Source organism: Peromyscus californicus, unplaced genomic scaffold (genome assembly GCF_007827085.1).
Source record: "Peromyscus californicus insignis strain IS unplaced genomic scaffold, ASM782708v3 Scaffold_22__1_contigs__length_63687245, whole genome shotgun sequence".
Classification (NCBI taxonomy): domain Eukaryota; kingdom Metazoa; phylum Chordata; class Mammalia; order Rodentia; family Cricetidae; genus Peromyscus; species Peromyscus californicus.
In genome coordinates this window covers 50,774,840-50,795,241 of record NW_026294525.1, presented here as the reverse complement: position 1 = coordinate 50,795,241, position 20,402 = coordinate 50,774,840, and the positions used below count along the sequence as shown (strand labels likewise).

At 39.1% G+C, this 20,402-nt stretch overlaps 1 protein-coding gene across 6 annotated transcripts in view; it reads right to left on the bottom strand.

Moving 5' to 3' along the window:
- Nucleotides 1–20,402, bottom strand: part of Grik2 (glutamate ionotropic receptor kainate type subunit 2) — a 631,845-nt gene that overhangs the window by 610,940 nt on the left and 503 nt on the right. For 4 of the 6 annotated variants that reach the window (XM_052751379.1, XM_052751385.1, XM_052751382.1 and 1 more), the window contains exon 2: nt 15,248–15,647. In XM_052751379.1, the coding sequence (XP_052607339.1) occupies nt 15,248–15,362 (115 nt within the window). In that variant the 5' untranslated portion in view covers nt 15,363–15,647. Of the gene's footprint in view, nt 1–15,247; nt 15,648–19,930; nt 19,956–20,402 lie in introns of those variants that run through there. The other 2 variants (XM_052751380.1, XM_052751383.1) reach the window with 2 other exon arrangements.

Sequence of the window (20,402 nt, the reverse complement as noted above, 5' to 3'; positions counted from 1 at the left end):
TGTGAAGCTATAATATTTCCAACTTTTAAAAATATAATCTCAAGTTAATTGGACAAATAAATTCACTATTTAAAAGAATTCCGAAAGGAGGGAGGAAAAAGAACTGAGTAAACTCACCTAGCAAGAAACCCTGAGGAATTATCTATTTCAAAATGTTAATTGTTGTGTGGAGGTGGCTTTTGAAGTTCAATTTAATTTCCTGAAAGCCTCAAACAACTCTATTTCCCTACAGAAAATAATTAAGCATCAAAGATAATAGTGTGATTAGCAAGTGAGATGTGGAATTTGCTGCGCAAATCGGAAGGGGAAGAGTCCTGTTCACAGCACTATACCACTCCTTGTCCCATCATGTGAGAGTCAACACTAAGCAACATGGACAAGGAGGCTACACTTCAAAGGGCCAGCCTGGCATACACTTCGTAATTACAGACATTGCCTTTTCTGCCTCAAAAAGTCCTACCTCTCCTACAGTGGTGGAGAGACTCAGATGCCTATATGTCACTCTTTATGTCCTCATGTAAATAAAGCCTTGTCTCTTGATATCTGAGATGACCGCATGGTTCACTAGTTTAGGGTTTGATTGTCACCACAGGGGCTTTTTAGAAAGTGGCTGTATCCTGACAGCTCAGGTGTATCATTGGACTAATCTCTTGGGAGTTTCATGACATTGTGACATTACTGAGATGTGAAGATAAGAAAGTGAGATTTATCTGGAAGATGTGGGTCTTTGTGCTCTCTCTCTCTCTCTCTCTCTCTCTCTCTCTCTCTCTCTCTCTCTCTTTCTCTCTTTTTCTCTCCTGCAGCTTTCTCTGAAGCCATAATGTGAGCATTTGCTTTACTATGGCCAATTTGCCATGATATCTTTCCTCTCTACAGGCACAAAGAAATGGGGCCAGATGACCTTGGACCAAAACTTCTGCAACTACAAGCCAAATAACTTCTTAAAAATTCTTTAAATTGTTTCTCTCAGGTATTTCTCACAGCAATAAAGAATAGACTAACACAGAGAAAGTATACCAGGAGTGTGGCAACGAAGTTATTATTCCTGTCAATATGATTCCAAAGCATTTAGAAACAGTTTGTGGGACAGATTTGGGAAAGTTTGGAGAAGTGGGGAGAGGAAACCAAGGATATGGATAGTTTCTTAGTTTCTCTTCTGTTGCTATGATAAAAAAAAAAAAGATACCCAACAAAAGTTAAGGGAACAAGGATTTACTCTTGACTCACAGTTCTCTGTTACAGTTCATCACAGGCGGGAACTCACAGTGGCAGGAGCTTGAGTAACATAACATCAAATCCACAATAAGGAACAGAGAGCAACGAATATGTGAACGCAGCACAGCTCCCCATCTCCACTTATATACTCTATGATGTCAGCTGGGGAATGGAGGGTTCTTCCACCTCAATTAATGTAATCAAGACAAGCCCCCACAGGCATGTTCACAGGCCCATCTCCTAAGTGATTTAGATCTTGCCAAGTTGACAATTATGCTACCTGTCACAGATGGTGAGCACTGTGCTCATGAAGTTTCAGAGAGGAATGAGGACAGTATAGGACCTTTGTACTAGAGACCATGTATGTAATAACCTGTCAAATGCGCTATCTACATTTTGTTTATCTCCTAAGACTTAATGAGAGAATAAACTAGAAGGCAATGGATTAATTAATTTGGCAAAGAAAATTTCATGGAAATCCATCATTCGGGTTGTTACATAGTTATTACAAGCTGCTTTTATCAGGCTCGGTGAGAATAGAGAGCCAAAAGCATATCAGAAAGACAAAACCTGGCAGTGTGATTAAATTGCCCAGTGTAAAGTTGTGACAAAGGACAATACCATTGATCAAGAAATAGAGCAACTGCAAAAAGCCAAGTACTGGAATACTTTGCTGTGGGAAAATAGTAAAGATGGTCTGATGACACCCCAAGAATCAAGGATCAACCCATCACAACACCAAGGGTGTGAAAGTGTAGGCACATTTGAAAAACTCTTAGAAGAGGTCACTGGAGTAACCTCCTGCTTACAGAGGGCCTCCTGTGAGTTGCTCCCCCAGGATTAATTCACCATGCTCAGCTGGCCAGAGTTTCTTGTCAGGGACCTGCTGACCTGTCAAACAGTACCTGAATAGGAGAGTGAGGATTAAGAAAAGACAGAGACACTGGGCGGTGGTGGTGCATGCCTTTAATCCCAGCACTCGGGAGGCAGAGCCAGGTGGATCTCAGTGAGTTCCAGGCCAGCCTGAGCTATCAAGTGAGTTCCAGGAAAGGCTCACAGCTATACAGAGAAACCCTGTCTCGAAAAAAAAAGAAAAAAGAAAAAGAAAAAGAAAGAAAGAAAAGACAGAGACATAAAAGACAGAGACGTAGGATAGATTTGGGAGGACTCTCAGTGAATACTGCAGCAGCCCCGAATTTATTTCTCATAGCCTTTTTATACTCAGTGCAAGGGGGGCAAAAGACTTCCTTACCATGGTTCAAGGAACAAACAAGTGTAAACACCTCTTTAATTCTCAAAACATCTAGTAACTGGGCCTTTGACCCTTTGACCAAACATCCTGTGGCCTTGAGGAGCAATAACAAGCTTGAACTCTCTGATCTTAAGTCAACATGGAATCAAGCCACAAGCTGGAGCCACTGTGGGCTCCCACAGTTACTGTAGTCTTTTGTGCAAATGGGGCCAGTCATCTTGAGAACTAGCATTGGAGACCTTATAATTATCTATGTAATGCTGACTTTGGAAACATATAGAGTGTAAGAGTTAAGAGACCATGAAGGATTCCATTCAGACTGCAAGGAAAAGCCCTGGGGGGTAGCAGGGTCAGTTCATAAAATACGAACCTTCTAGGAGGGCATCGGGCAGAGCTATTGGAGAAAAGTTGAATATGCAATGGATGCTGGAGACACCAAACTTCTGTCAAGAAGAGGTGGAGGGGTGAGGTGTGGGGGGAAGGCAAAGGTCAACATGAAAAGCAGGGGGCTGCCCCTGTGTGGTGTCTGGCACTGCAAAATTAACCAAATGCTTTTAAATGAATAATTGCAAATTAAAAAAAATAAAACCTAGATTGGAATAGTGATTGCTTGAACAAACTCAGACATGAAATCATAGGTATAAATATATAATGGTATAATTTCCAAATATTAAAGAATAAACATCTCCAAATATAAATACATATTGTTCAACTAGCCTAAACCCAAAGTAAGTTTTCTAAGGTAAAAGTTAGCAAGTACTTATTACAGGCTTCTTTAGTGGAAAATTGAAAAGAAAAAGGTCCCACAACCATACATCATCTTAGACAATATTTATAAAACAACACCTGTTTAAGATCCCTTTGGGCTATGATGTTAGTATGTATGAATACTCCATGTGCTCAGGTTTAAAGAATGAGTCGTCCCTTCAGAAGCCTGCTGACAGCACAGCACTGTCTTCTGTGAGTGAAATAATATCCAATCCTCAGCTGTTATCTACCAAGCTGACTCATTATTTTGCATAATTTAGATATAACTATCAACTGTCAATCCAAATCCTGTCCACTATAAATGCAGAGGAAGTAAGTTAAACATTATAAAACCCAGGACCATCCAATTCAGAAAATTATTCTCAACCTTCCTGGAGAAGTTTTATTTTGTTCTGTTACGTAGAGGAAGCGAGGAAAGAAAGAAGGAATGGCCTACATCATAAAACCATGAAATTCTCATAAAATAATGAGAAATAAATATAACCAAAAATGTAAAGAATTTTAACACTGCAAACTATAAAATACTATTGAAAGAAACTAAAGAAAAAATAGAAAAATGTCCCAAGTCCATGAAAAAGTGAATCATTTTCAACCACAGAATCTTCATTTTTGGGAATTGAGAATTTAAATTATTTAAAGCCTCTTCACTTGTACTGTGAAAAAAAAAAGTTTGAGAACTATTCAGCCAAAGAACTGTCTAATCGATGCTTGAGTTTATGTGGCACAACACCTGTTTAAAAATCTACCTTTTGAAGAAAATAAAACTTAGCTCAAATCTTTACATATAGTTGATATGTGGAATTAAAGAAAGACACATAAATCTAGAAGATCCAAAGATTAATGAAACAACTTAAAAAGAAAACCTAGATATACGCTTAAATTAAATGTATTTTATAATACTAAACCAGTCTATTTCCACTTTAACTTAAAAAAAATCTCAAGACTGCCTCTAACATTTTTGCAAACTAATCATTTAAAAAGTCAATGTTTGCTGTATCATGGTGGCATGTGCCTTTAATCCTATCACTTGGGAGGCTGCTGTCTGCCATGGCCATACAGTTTGTAACCAATATAAGTCTCTGTGTTTACTTGGGTGGGTCTGAGTGGCTGTGGGACTGGCAGGTCAGAGAGTTTGTCCTGACTGTGGGCCAGGCAGGAAAACTCAAGCTACAGGAGGCAGAGGCTGATGGATCTCCAAGAGTTAGAAACCAGCCTGATCCAAGTCAGCCAGTCTGGAGATTTAATGAGACCATGTTTCAAAAAAAAAAAAAAACAAAGAAAAAGAAAGAAAGAAAGGAAGGACGAAAGAAAGAAAGCCCACAGACAAACATAAAACAACTAAATTAATAAATAAAATCTCAATATCCTTAACAGCTAGAAGTTTTTCTAATCAAAATCATGTTATAAATGCTTTAAATAAAAGTAAAATTTTCTATATATAATATCATAAGTAATTCATTTTCATTTTATTTTCCAAACGGTTTAATGATTCTTGATAATGTAACATTTGTTGAGAGGACTTGGATTGCTCATCACTCATTTGTCCCTATCCTCTTCCATGCTCATTCCCCAACTCTAGATTAGATCTTTTAAAAGATAAAAAATAGTGTCTCAGAATAGTCCTAGGAAACAACGGAGAGGCTAGTTGTGTAGGGCAACACCACAGTCTGTTCACCAAAAAATAAAAAAGGTGGAGTCCTGAAATATTGCCTAGGACAGCTCCTTCTTGAAGCAGTCAGTGTAACCATAGAACAGGTCCTCTTATGCAAACAACTGTAGCACATTAGAATGTTTGAAACCTTACTGAATCATCATAAACAGACCAAACACAGTCACTAGCACACTTTTGAACACTAAGTAAAACTATTTTGTTACATACCAAAGTGAAAAATAAAGCATGGGTTAAAGCAAGCATGGCCTTTCAAAAATGGTTTGTATGTGCATACTTTTGCAAAGTAGTAAAAAGCCTTGAGCTACCTGACTCAGCATAATCTCTTTGATTATTAGTTTGCTTTGCTTCATACTTACTTTCTTCATACTTATTTGAGAAGAGCAGTTAAAGGGCTGATACGAAAAAAATGGAAGAGGAGCTATGGACCTTCCCTTCCATAAAACTAATCAACCAGAAAGAAATTTATTCTGTTGCTCAAGAAAGCATTTTCTGGTTGTTTGAATAGATTCTAGTGCATTTAAAGAAGGATTACCAAGATTAATTTAGAAAATTATATTACCCTAAAGGTTTAGTCACAGTTTTAAGAAATTGAGCAAAAAGTTCATGAGTGATAACAAATAGTACTTTATTTCACATGTATATACTAAATCACTAATATAATTTCAATTAAAGTAAAACCTTTACAGACAAGAAATGTGAAGCTCTATGCATTCCCCTATTAATTCATACACACTTGAAGTTTAACAGATGGAAAGTAATAAGCATTCTCCAGAAAGGAGATTTAATTATCTTTCCTAATTTATAACTGCCATAAGAGTAAAACTTAGACTACTAAACTCATAGTCCAGGTTCTTGAGTTCATGTATAATTATAATATATTAATAACCTATTCCACTGAAATATTTTAATATTATCTTAAATTCTCACCTAAAATATTTGTGGATTAGCACAAACTATGCACATAATGATGTATAAACACAGACATAAGTTGAATATTTCAAGTACTAGAGCTGTCTTAGAACAACGTATAAAATACTGAGATTCCCTGCAGACAATTTATTACATCTTTCAAAGAAGCAAATAATACTTTTAAATTGTCCTTTGATGCACTTTCCTCCAGATTAACTGATACACTTCCTGGCTATCCCACCTGTTCTGGTCACCTGCTAATGAAACGACCCTTACTTCCTATCGTGATGGGTTCTTTTATGTCCTTATTTGATTGGACTGCAGCTTACCAGGCATTTGGTCAAACATTCTGGGTGTGACTCTGAAGATGCCTTGTGATGAAGTTCACATTTGACTAATAGGGAAAACAGATCACCCTCCCTAAGTGGCTCCTGTTTATCTGGAGATCGTGGCTAATGGAATCTGCAATTTCAGATCAAGAACTTTTTCCACCAGTACTGGAGTTTCATTCCCTTGCATATGCTAGGTAGGCACTCTACCACTGAAACATACCCCAATCACACAGTTTCTTAAAGATTTCAATAATAAAGGACAAATGTTGGTCCTTGCGTCCATTTCAGCCATATAGTCAAAGGAAACCCACTAGCTTTTTATCTTGGCTAGGAACAGGCCGAAATACAAAAGAAATCATTTGACATCTTGTTGCCACCATATTTATGCCACCATAGAGCCTGTCCATTAACTCTCATAAAGCTTACCTTTTAATTCATACTTAAATTCTGTCTCTCATGGGAATTCTTCCTCATTTTTCCAATCCTCTTTTCTATATATGTTTGTTAGGCCCCAACAGAAGTCTCAACTACTATAAAAATTCAAGTGCATAATAACTTCCTTTTAAGGATATTCTAATATATGCATTGTGTTAATGGTATATAATATTCACATACTTTTTAATTGTACAGTAACAAATCCTTGAAGTTAGAACCCCAGTCTTCAAATCCTATTTCTTAATTGCCTAACACTGTCTTGTTGAATGAATAGATGTGACAAAAGCTTTAAACACTGGGAAAAGGAGGGCAAAAGCAGGTATGCAAAAAGCTACAAAAGTATAGTTAATGACCTATTAGAATGATCTGTGAAAGAACGGTGGGCAACTAGGTATACAAATGTCTAGGGAGCTAATGCAATCCACTGATTTCCCTCCAACTGATGCAAAGCAGGGGGAGACAGAGATTACACTAGGAAAATGGCATAATTCAGGGAAAGCATCACCAGCCTGCTCAAAAGCCTGACAGAGCATGAACAGGCTACGTAACTGTTCTGTGGACTCATCTCTAAACTTAGAACACTAGACTTGATCTCTGAAGTCTGCTTGCTTCAGATAACTTGGGGTCCTATAGCTTTCATTCATCTTGAGAGTTCACCTTTCATTTCTTCACTCTAGAGAAGGAAGGGCTTGAACATATGAGGAGCTGCTACATCTTTCGTACAGGTGCAAAGACTTCAGCAACTAAAAAGAAAGATCAAAAAAGCCAACATCCCAGAAACCAAATATCTATGAATATGCTGGAACTTCAACAGTAGAAGCTTTCTTTAATATCTGCTTTGTTTAGTTTAACATTTAAAATAAGCTTTGTCCCCAGAGCATAGAAGAAAAGTGAGCTAAAGTTAGAAATGAAAACTAGAAGCAATACCTTCCAAATACTCGCTTAATTCAATGGTTGAAGCTAAACTGGCCGATTTTTTTAAAGGTGGAAAGCATTAAAGGGTTTTTTTTTCATGATTTGAAGAAAATATGTGTATTATTGACACCTTATTTAAGATAATCACATATGCTCAAAGATTTGGACTAAAAAAATTAAAAAAATAAATTTGCAAAACTCTAAGGTATGTGGTAGTGAATCCAGAAATCATGTAAGTGCTGTCCTTTCTCAGCCTCCAATTCCTGTTAGTGCTCCTCCCCTAGGCACCTAGGATCCCTGGTGTCTGAGCATCTCTGCCACACACTGGATCAGTTGATCTAATAAACTCACCCTAACGCCACAGTCTTGGGACTATGTACCTTCTCTTCCAGAATATACTTCTGTTAAAATGAGGTCATATGAGACAGCAAATGCTTAGTCAAAAAGGACTAATCAAATTATACGTATCAGGAGGGAAACTGTGTGAAAGACAAAATCTTCTCAGATAGTTTTTTCAGATTTTCACACATGGTCTTGCTGGCTAGAGTAACCTGGCTCTCTACAAAATATACGAGCGATTGTTCAATTTTTAATTGAAGAATAAATGGTTTAAATCAATCAATAAAAATAAGCCTAACCCAGCACTCGGGAGGCAGAGCCAGGCGGATCTCTGTGAGTTCGAGGCCAGCCTGGACTACCAAGTGAGTTCCAGGAAAGGCGCAAAGCTACACAGAGAAACCCTGTCTCGAAAAACCAAAAAAAAAAAAAAAAAAAAAAAAAAAAAAAAAAAAAAAAATAAGCCTAAGAACAAAATTAAATTTGAGCACTACCATCATTGAACAAAATCTTCAGTACTCAAGTGCAAAATTTAAAAAATAAAATCTGAAAGGAAGGTTCAGTAGGTCTTCTTTCACCACCTACTCACATTACTAAGATTGATTTTTTTCATCAGAGTGGCTATTGTTTGCTGTTACAGATGTAAGCCAAAAGGTAGATATGTTTCTCTACTTACATATCATTGAGAAAATCAGGTGAGCCTCAGAGAACCTGAATAATATGGGATAGGCTGGGGAATGAAAGCAGGTGACTTTGGAGACCTATCCTACCTGCTACATGGTTGGGATTTGTCCAATTCAGATTTTCAAAACAATTTCCAAACATGTACAATTAAAATTTTGGATCCTTTCACATGAAATTTGAGATTTTTACGTTTCTCTGGAAATATCAAAGGGATTGGCAACCTTGAGTAGGCAATTCTAGGTAACATAAGACAAGAGGAATGAATAAGCCCACAAGAGACCAAAAGACAGAATCTTGATTTAATCTTGAATCTGACCACACCTGAAATTTTCCAAAGTGAGAAACTGTTCCTTTGGAACTGGGGTAGGGGGAAGCATACAAAGGCACTAAACTAAACACTTTAGTGACGAAAGTGTTAAACAGAGTGCAAATGCTTCCTTAAGACAAATGTCAGTATTTCAAAGACAAAACAAGAGGAACCATTATCTGTTATTGTCACTGTGGAGAAACCACAAAAAGAAAAGCTTCCTTTGCTAGCTCTAGCTTTGCTATGACAAACAAGCTTTGTTTCTAAGGGGAAAAAAATGACCACATCAAAACTTACAAGGAGAAATCACACTGGTTTGCTTACTTTGTTTTGTTTTACAGTTACAACAAATGAAAGATTTATTCTAGAAACTTAGTCTTTACATGCTCTATATACTCCAAAATATTAAAATGTTCTTAGCTTTTGAGATGAGAGAGACCTGTAATTCCATTTATTAAGTCATCTTAAAAATATTTCTTTATTGAAACTTGGTCCTAAACCTAGGTTCACAGTACATGATGAAGGTCTAAGGAAGACTTATTTAACCTACATTAAATCTTGATAATGCATTAATGAGTCTTTCAAAGGGATAATTTTAATTCCCCAATCTTCAACCATAAAGACTATATAGTGCTAATCTGCCTTGCCCTTTCAATTAAACTTGTTAAGGGTTTTCTATTTAGTCAGCACCCTGAATGGGCCATTAAAATTCTTGTTCGGTAAGAGTTGTGTTCAGTGCTCTGTTGTTTTAAATTCCATTAAATCCAAATGGTCTTTATCGCCCCATGACCACTGTGACTTCAATCAGCCAATTTAATTACCTTACACAATTGTCAGCAGAAGCAGCAAAGAAAAACAGGAAGCCCTATGACGTTATCAGATGGAAGTCTACCTCTCCAGTGTTGAATCTAAACTCATCAATAATGACAGTTTGCACCTCCTGCCTTCCTTTCAGGGGGACTTTTGACCTTCCCTTTCATGCTAAGATTTAGAATTTAAGATTCATTCAGAGCACTTTTAATACTTCGATAAGTGGACTACAAAATGAAAGTCCTTAGAAGATAAATCTTGACCACTCAAAACAATCACGCAACACCTGCCTCCCAACACATGGTGCCACTTTAGGAAAAAGAGCTGCACACCCCAAGTACTATGCATGCAGTATATAACAATTTATAGGTCTATACATTTGAAAGACACTAGACTATATTTGACTGTAGGTGTAAAAATGGGTGTTAAGATTTTCAACAAATATGTAGAATTGAGGCTACAGTAGTAGAGTAAAATCCTAAACACAGGAATTCACTTATCCACATAAATATTAAATTGTACCACAAACAAGCAAAGCATTTTGTTTATCAGAAATTACGATAACTAAATACCACAAGAGATTATGTCATTTTTATCACAGACAACACTTTATAATCTGGGGAATAGATTTGAAAAGTTCTGATAATCAATACTGTATCAGCATTCATCTATAGTAGTAGTTCTCACCCTGTGGGTCATGACCCCTTTGGCAAACCTCTATCTCCAAAAATATTATTTCATAACAGTAGCAAAATATTATTTCATAGCAATAGCAAAATTACACTTATGAAGTAGCAACAAAAATAATGTTATGGTTGGGGTCATCACAGCATGAGGAACTATACTAAAGGGTCGAAGTTTGAGAGCCACCAAGCTATAGTATTTTCACCCTTTGTGTGAAAGCAATTTACATTAACTTCCCTTGCAAAGTAAATGTTGAAAAAGTGTCATTACAGAATCGGGAAATGAACACACTTTACTGATCACTTAAATTGAACCAGAAGCCAAACTTTGCTGAAGAAATGTCCATTGATGTATAAACCCTTGTTCCACTTCTGAAAGACAACTTTGCAAAGACAGAAAACACCATTGAGTTCCATGTGACTGGGTGGAGAACTATTTCCAGAGGACAGAAAGATCATTTTTCAAAGTCATTTTCTGAAATGATTGTGCCTCCCTTGATGGATCACATCAAGTTATTCTTTGACGCTTTAAAACTAAGCTAGGACTTATCAGAAAAACGGATCTTTATAAAACGCACCCTAGTTGGCGATTGTAGCAGATTTCCCTCTCCTGCCATCCAGAGCTCAGGTGAGCAAGTTTTATCTTTTTCAGAGATACTGGCTGCAATCACTCCCATCCTCTCTCTCTCAAAAGTCAGTTTTCAAGCTCCTAGACATAAGGCCACTCCTTCTTCCCTCCCACTTTACCTCCCAAAGGAAGAAAAATCTCTTTCAAAGAACTTGTGGAGAGTGGCAGCTTCCCAGCTCTCAGTCACTGCACTCAGTTCCTGGATGGTGTAGTGCATCTGCCAGGAAGCCTTGTCTCTGGGAGTACAGGAAAATTTCCACAAGAGCCAGTTTCATTCCCTCCAAGGTGTGGATTTTTATCTAGTGGGCTGCTCCTGGCTGTGCCTTCACCTAGGGCTTAGACACCAGGTATGCGAAGCTGGGGCAGTGGATGGTGGCTGGCTGACGTGTAGTGCCAAGAAAAAACACAGCGCATCTGGGACGGAAGACCTAAACTCGGGAACTTTTGAACAAAAACGCTTCGCGGACTGGCTTAAGAAAGAAAGAAAAATTTAGTCAAAAGCGTCACGTAGTAAGAAGTGACAGACCATTTGCTCAGCTTATTGGAAAGGGCTGTGTTTCAAAGTTTTGGTTGATGTCTGTGCTCTCAGCGTCCTAAATGGCAATTCGGGTCAAGAATGAATAATGGGACCCCAAGTTCAGAGAGAGAGTAGCAGTTTGGGATGTGGTGACGATAAAAAGTATACGTAAACAAGCCAGAACCCAGAGAGGTCAACCAGGGCAGAAATGAAGCCAGTTCGCAGCTGCCTCTCTGGGGACTGGGGACAGAGCAGATCAGAAGCAGCCCGAAGAGAAGGACCCGCTTAAGTAAGGGAAGAACCATCTTAAGCAGAACTGTGTGTAGCTCCAGCACCTCACTCCGAGGACCACACCCACTTGGGCATCCGGATGGCCCACTCTCAGATGCAGATGCATAAGAACAAAGGTATCTCATTTCCATATGACTGGGCACTGGAGTGTAGCCGCTGTTGCAAGGTCTGGGGAAAAGTCTGGGGGTAGTGGTGGGCTTTCTGTCCAAACCAGCAAGCTGCAGGTATCTGACCTGACCTGGGCCCTGGGTCCAACTTTCAGCAACACAATTTAACCCTGAAAACACGCCCCCTCGAGGGGCGGGGGGAACACTCTCTAAAGAAGCCAAGTTGCGTCTCAGGCTCCGAGGCAATGAAACAGCCAGGACCCAAGATAAAAGACCGCTATGGCCGGGTCTCTCAGCCCCACTGGCCAATAGGTAACACCTAGCCAACACTTGGGTCCCCTCCCTCACTACCTCATATGGCCTTACAGCTTTGGGAAAGTGCCTAGGAATCAGCGCTGCAGAGTGATTTGCCTAGCAGCTACTAACACAGTGCAAAGTGCCCAAAGCCCGGCCTGGCCTGGCGTATAGGGGGTGCTCCTGGGTGCAGCTGCAAAGTTTTCTTCGGTACTAGAAAGTCGCTGCGGCAAAGTTGGAGATAGCAACAGCGCAACCCCCACCCCAAGCCCTAGCACGCCATTGCAGCTCTATGGTTTGGGGGCGGGGAGAGAAAAGCATGAGGGAGGTGTTGGCATAAAGAGGGCAGAAATTGATAGACAGGGAAAGGAAGTTACTCCAGGGTCAAGACACCTTGAGCTGTGGGGAAGCCTGACTTTCCAGGAGGTGATAGGAAGAGGAAGGGTCAAATCTATTGGGAGCAGCGAGAACAGCACAGAGCTTATGAGGGTGAATTTTCATCATCAATTGGGGAAAGAGGATCTAGGGTGGCCTCAAGCCAGCTTCAAGGTTGCCATAGCTCCAGCCAGAAGCCTTTCTCCGGGACACACTGTGTAGCCTCATTCTAAGCTGCCTCCTGCAATAGACCTGAGGCAAGGAGGTGGCTTTCACCCACACCTAACTGTCTGCCACTGCCCAAGGACAGCTGCCCAACAACAATTCCAACCCTTTCCTCCCAGGACAGGAGGCCAGCGATGATTTAACTTTAGAGCCAAAGTTTAAAATAAACATTTTCAAGAGGTATGTATAGGTACTTAACTAACCATCCAATCCACTCAGTACTTTTTGCCCCGGAAGAAAATAAAACTCCCACCACTGCATCAAAATAGTCTCAACAGGGAAATGTTCCAATGATTACAACTATACCCAATCCTTCCTGGTGGGTGAGGTCAGATTTAGAGAACATGTATCTCCAGGTAGAAGACATTTGATGCTAATGTAGAAGAAAAACACAGACCATCTACAAAGTAGGATGTTGGTCTAGGGTGTGAAGGGGCTATTAAGAAATAGTGCCCTATTTCTTAAGGACAGTTTTAGAGTTTGTCTAGGAAAACTCCGTGTGTGTGTGTGTGTGTGTGTGTGTGTGTGTGTGTGTGTGTGTGTGTGTTACATTTTAGAAGGATTAATAGCTTTTACAAGAATCTAGGCTCTTGTGTTTGTGCTCTTTTGGAAAGCTTCTACACTGCCACAGACATCAAGATTTTTAATATGAAGATATGAAATGATCAGCAAATGTAACAATCTAATGATTCAGCAAATATTGTGCTGCAAGACCAGAGCAGCAATAATTAAGTCTTGAGAGTATTAGTGGCAGTTTTCAGGCCCCAATTCATCCTTCCCCCAGTCATGTACATTCTTACCAAAGCATACTCATTCACAAACACATGAGAAGATATACAAGACCGTTTAAGTACTTTGAATTAAAAAAAAAATTGGGGGGAGGGGATTCCATAGTATAGCACTTCTCATGCCAGTGAACAAATTGTTGTGACACACATATCATGCATATCTTCACACACAGTTCCCAGGAATATAGGGACTTCTTTAATCCTATCTAAAGAAGCAGGCATTCCGGTGGATGCTTGTTGCTAAGAGCAACATGCTTAAGTACCATCTAAAGACTGAAGAAAGCAGGAAAATACTCAAGCCAGATCTAGCTATACTCTATTGTCTCATGCTATTTATTACCAGTCTTCTTGACTCTAAATGGTATATGGGGAGGGGGTTGCCTTTTCAAATATATTTAAAAGCATTTCTACTTTATTTCCACACAGCTTGGGGAAGACAGTGAATTTTAGCACTAGAGAAAGATCACTTGGGGAAAAAAATGAAATGCTGCTAGTGTTACAGAAGAGACAGGCAACCTCTGCTGTATATCAGACAGAAAACCTAATGTGTCTTTTATTTCAAAGATACATGCCCTGTATTTATGCTCCCTACCCTCTCTGGTTAAGATCCCCTTTGAGCTGACAGAGAGTGGGCGCTCAAGCCCTGTTCACTTTTTCCTCTTTTGCAATGTCCTTCTTTAGGGAACTTTCCTTGATGAGTTCTGAGATCACTAAAAACATCCCCGTTGGTCATCCAGAGCAGCTGGGCATTTCCTACACTTCATTTCCTTCAAGCAGACTTCCTGACTAGTGACTGTACTGGAAGCCCACATTTAGATTTTTCCTTCAAGAAAGAAGCCTAGATTCTTGGGAAAACTATAAATCCTGCTCAAGTGTAACTACCTAGGATCCATGTCAGAGTGAAACAAAGATGCACTCAGAACCCCACACTCAACTCCCCTCCTCCCTCTGTCCTTGCTTCCAGTTACTACCATGCCTTATTTATTAGGATGGGGTTCTGTGCAAGGGGAGAGAGGGGTAAAGCTGTAAAAGAATTCAGCAAGTTAAAAAACAAAACAATTAGCCTGGCAGGATCGCTGTTTCGCTGCACTGAGTGACATCTTCCTACTAGTAAATGAAGCTTTCAATTATACAGCACTATTTCCTAAAGCTCTGCATATGAGAAAGAGCACCAAGGAAAGAAAAAAAGATTAAATTGACCAATAAGCTTCTCTTACAGAAGAAATCAGAAGGGCTGGTGCCTTAGGTTTGCAAGTGAGGACCTAGGCAGGTCTGGGCAGAAGCGGACAGATGCAACTCTGAAAGAGTTACCAGACATTAACTCATCAGTAGCACTAGCGGCAGTTTTGCCAGCCCTAGCGCTCACTTTGGCTCAGACCGAGCCACCCAGACAGCTGGAAGGTTCCCGGGGAGACCAAAGCATCCTAGGCTTGCCGTGCCCCCATCTCCGCTGTCCCCGGGGCGGGCTACGGTGAGGCGGTATATCGGCCAGTAGTACCAGGAACTAGCACCTCCTTCACCCTCTCGGGGCCCAAAATAAAATGAAGATAAATAGAGAGGATAAATGAAAGCAGGGGGCGGTCTTTAAAACCCGGGAGGGAGCAGGTCTGGAAGCGGCAAGCCCACGCCAAGCAGAGCAACTGCCTGTTTACATCCGGCGCCTCGGAGCCCACACTGGCGGTGGTGAGATGCCGGGAATCTTACCGAATCTTAACACATGTGTGGTTCCTTGCGAATATCCGATCCACAGTAAGCAGAGCAGGACTTTAATGGAGCGACTGATGACTAGATTACTTAGAAACGGGGAAATAATCTTCATGATGTTTCTGTGCCTGCGCGCGCGGCACCCACTTCCCCGATCTAGCGTTAGGCTCCGGGCTTGCACGAGAAGGAGGATGCGTGAGTAGTGGCCGCAGACACAATCACGGCATGGTCACAGAAAGAGGAAGGAGTCTCCGCTTCCCAAACCCATTAGCAGTCGCTGCATGTTCTTCACTCACTGCGCCAAGGAGCAAGCTTCCACTGCAAGGGATGGTGGGACATCCATGTTAGTCTGGGAGCATCCGGGAGAAATCCAGCAAGCACAATGTCCGGCCACGCGAGCCTGGGAGAGCACAAGAAGAGGAAAATCAATAGGAAGTCCAGCCCTGCAACGACTAGGTGTCGAAAGCCAGCCACAGTCCCAACACAAAGGGCGCTTTGCTGGCAAGGGTTTGGCCAGGCCCTTATTCCACTGCACTGCTGCGCAGCTTCTGACGCTAAGCCAAGATAAAGTGAGAAAAATTGAGATAGCTGCTTCCTGCCACTGAGCTTCCCAATATATATTATGCAACCGTTCTGATAGCTCGCCTTGAGTAGCAAAAAAGGAAGATTTATTTACGTGATGCGATGAAAATTGCTTTGATTTTCAGTAAGAAGCTGCAGAAAGAGCCTGGTGTATGCAAGCACACCTCTTACAATCAGCTGATGAATTTTAATAATTGACTAGCTAAGTCAAAGTCACTTTGTCTAGGAGTTGTATTTTTAAAAAGGAAATGCTCTAAAACAGCGAACTGTGGTGTCAATCTAATTTATGGTAAGCTGAGGGAGTCTTACAGCTTTTAAATCTGAGTAGAAAAGAATAAATACACAGTGCGATGCAATTGGAGAGCTGAATGTACTCTTTAAAAACAGGAGTGACATATTCTTTGATTAGTAAAGAGATATTTCTTCAGGTGGATTTTCGGGGGAAATGAAGGAATCATTTTTCCAACTCATTTATCACACCTGAAATAATCCTACACAAAGACAAAGCTGCAGCAACAGATTCCAGAGGTTTTGTGTCCACATTTTATCTTTTTTGAAAATTATTTTTCCTTTTAAAATGTAATACAGGATCATAGTTTTGTCTAAAAAATCTTGTCACCAGCTATTTTTCTGATGGCAATATTTAAACTCATCTTTTCTCTGGACTTTCACAAGTAGAAATTTATTCAAGTTAAAAGTATAGAAATGTACACTGTTAACATAAAAATTTTGTTGAAATGGGCAATATACTTCACAAGGAATATGGTTATCCCCAGATCCACTACTGCCATTTACATTAGTAGGAAGAGATAATAAGAAAAGCAGTAATGACACCATCGAGGACACTGGCACCTTATTAAGAAGTGCAAAGGGCAAATTGTTGAACTCATGTTTTACTACTAATCTCTTTTCATTATCAACAAATAGGGCATAAGTTAGACCTTATAAAAGTTATATATTGCATCATATTGAAGGCTACCTAGTTTTAATGGAGTGGTATGAGTACTGTTTAAGTTCTTAAATTACTATAGTTATGCTGTTTCTAACTAGCAAGAAGATACCACAATATAGTCATTACATCATAGTGATTTTTTACTATCTATATTTTCTTAAGATATTATTATAAAATGCTGATTTAAAAACTCTACATTTTCAAATGTACTAAGAGACATTGGTTTTTTTTTAAGATGGAGGCATAACTGCAGTGATAAAAATAAGTATCATGAATAGCTAGTTCGGCAATCTAGCAGGCAATCCCGTCAAACAATTCCACTATTTGAGCACTTTAAAAGGAACATCTAGTGCTGAAACCAAGGGTATCTAGCGACTCCTTCAGTCCATGTTTGAAACATCACTTATAAAATATGTTAAAGACCAACATGTCCTGTCTTGTATTGCTGTCTCATTTATTCCATTCTATTTGTTCATTTTTCTTCTTCTTCACCCTTGTAGAGAAAATAATGAGAGCCAGGGAAAAACACATATTCTTGGTTGTTTTCATTTCCCAATATAATTGATATCAACTACCTGAAAATAGCATGTTCTGTTGTGACTAATCAAATTTCTGCAATTTTTGCAATGTAGCTGGCGTTTCGTGGAACCAGAGTAAACACACTGTACCACAATTTCTTGTTCACAAATTCCTTTAGCATAACAGTATTTTTCATAGCGTTTGTCATCTTTCTACTTACACCTAGCATTCTCAACTGCTTATGTGGCATCATTGTTGGATGTCTAATGGGAAAGCGAAAGAAAAGCTTTGGGTTCATAAAAATTCACACAAAATAAACTGTGGGAAAAAAAAGTAAGATCTAACAAATTTTCTTTACTACTAAGTGGTCTCCAAAGAACCAGCTTTGCACACATCTTCAATTGTTTCATTTACATCCAACAACTAAGTTGAAAAGCTTTAACATAACAGCAATTCCACCTGTCCAACTGGACTTCTTCAATACCAGGGACAACCCTTTTTCAGAACCTCGGACAGCGCTTTGGACATGGATTTAGTCTGATATTGAAAATGGTAAAATGAATGGATAATATATGCCATATGAAATGACAGTATGCACATTTCTATTACAGAGACGAGTAGTTTGAATCATTGAAGAACACATAGTCAAGAAAACAATTTTGTGAACTGTGTTGAGTGTATTTTTCAATGTGAGTAATGGGTTGTTTAACATACCTGAGATATACACACAGTGATTGCTTTCCAGTGCATACTACTACAAAAGCCACTAACACTCACTGCGAGGCCCCTCAAGAGGACTAAAGAACTTATTTCCTCATACAAAAAATTAGCATGGAAAAATTTTGAATGCTGAAACATGCTGTCAATATTCAGTGTCGTAAGACATTTCTGAAATGTACAATTAGTTATCACGTTTAATTGCCCACCTCCAGATTTCCATCTGTTAGGAGGGAAAGCAGATTAATTCCATCCTTCCCTTATTAAGCTTCACTCTTCAGACCAAGAGCAACAAATCAGTAATTTACCTTTCAAACACAATAAAATGATGAGGTGATGTAGAGGATGCCTTGTTTGTTATATCAATATTTTGAAGTTATTGCAAGAACTCCCTAATACTGACACTATAATTAAAGTTCTGAGTGTTAATGGTTATTAAGTATTTTACTGGTCACATTTAATTATCTTAAAATTGTGCTGGTTCTATATTTGCTTATTTCTTAATAGAAAATGAAAAAGAAATACTTTATTTAGGTTTCCAGTGAACATTTATATTTAAAAGTAGTGAAAATTGTGTGCTTTGTCCTATAGATTCATTTGCTGTGCAGTTATTTCAACCACATGGCAATCTTTATTGCTAGGAGCTAAAGCTGTGAGGGTTCCAAGGTCAAAGCAGAGATGAAGAACTGCCAGCACACATATATATGCTCACACAGAGAGAAGCTGTGTGTAGAAGAAAGCCTTAAAATACCAAAGAAGGCTGTTACGAAAAACTACCAAGCCTATGGTGAATAATAAAGGGAGAAAATGTATATCACGTCATGCAAAGCTTGTTCCTACAACAACCACAAGAGAATGACAAAAGGCACTAGCTTCATCTTTCACTGTGTTTTGTATTACCTGACACTAATGACCTCTTATTCTTGGGCACTATTACTTGAGAAGCAATTTTAGTTTCCTAGTCTCCTGGTGAAAATGAATCATATTCTAGTTAGCTGCCACCTGCTGGGGCATGAGCAAATGTGTAATAATCCTTATAGCAGAACCTTTAAAAGACAATTCCTATACCTTTGGCTAGAAACAGTAAATGTATATTCTAGAACAATCTGAATTTCAAAGCTATCTCAAAGGCTCTTCCATGTCATATGTGTAGTGCTTTTAAATTTTCTCACACAAGTGACAGGCTTCTACTGGACCTCACATTGCCGTCCGGTTGTTATGGGACATTTGAGAAACCTCATCTTCTAGTAACACCCAAGGCATTTTTCCATGCAAGTGGCCTATTGTGTTGAGGTTTAGCTAAAATAAACAGCTTGCTCAATCATGACATTAAAGGGGCCACAGAATAAAGTCTGAGACAGAGATCAGTTGAAACCACACTGTTGCACACCAGCAGTCTACCCTAACTATGAGCACTATGCTATTCTTTGGGATTCTAAACACATTATCAATTGTTCTGCTAGCATTCTGCTATGTTGGTAGCTAATGATACTTATACTTTTAATTAACATTTAGATGCTAAAAATGTATCTTGATTAAGAAATGAAGCAAATCAATTTATGTCTGTCAAGATCTTTTTTTAAAATTCAGCATGTACAATCTTCAGTGGATTCAAATTTTAAAGAAAAGACATAGGTGTTCAGCCTTTCCTTATTTCTGTCTTACCTTCCCCTGTATACTTCAATTTCTTTAACATGTAAGTTTCTAAGGTCACTGGGATTTGATTAGTTGACTTGATTGCTGCCGGAATGTGTTCTACAAAGTTATAAAGCAAGGAACTAAAACAAGTACAAATTGAAATATAATTGCACATCTTCTAGCAACTAAACTGCAGACTTATTCAAATGAAGTACTCATATCTCATGAGATGAAAAGAATCAATCCATAGGTAATTTTGATGACGGAATACTTACAGTGTGAAGATGGAGAAATGATAAGGTAATCTGTTCCTTTCCTTATCAGAAGGTAGTTTCTAATACTCTCCAACCTCTAAATCCAAATCTTTATCTTAGTAGCTCCGGTCCTATTTGATATTCTCTCTCTCTCTCTCTCTCTCTCTCTCTCTCTCTCTCTCTCTCTCTCTCTCTCTCTCTCTCTCTTTCTCTCTCCCCCAACTCCTTCCTATGCACCTGAAGATAAAAATACGAGGGAATGTGGTTGGTTAAAAGTTCTGAACATTTATGATCCGCCTTGGTGATGCAGTCAGTCCTAACCCCTACGGGATGCCCTGAGAGTTTCGGTTATTTTTTTTCTTTTTCTTTCTTTCCTTTTTTTTTTTTTCCAGAAGCTTTTAATACTGTCCTCAGTTAAAATAATCTCTACTTTCTCAGTCCAGAGATATGGATCAGGGCGATCCAAGGATTGGTGAACGAAAGAAGGATGAGA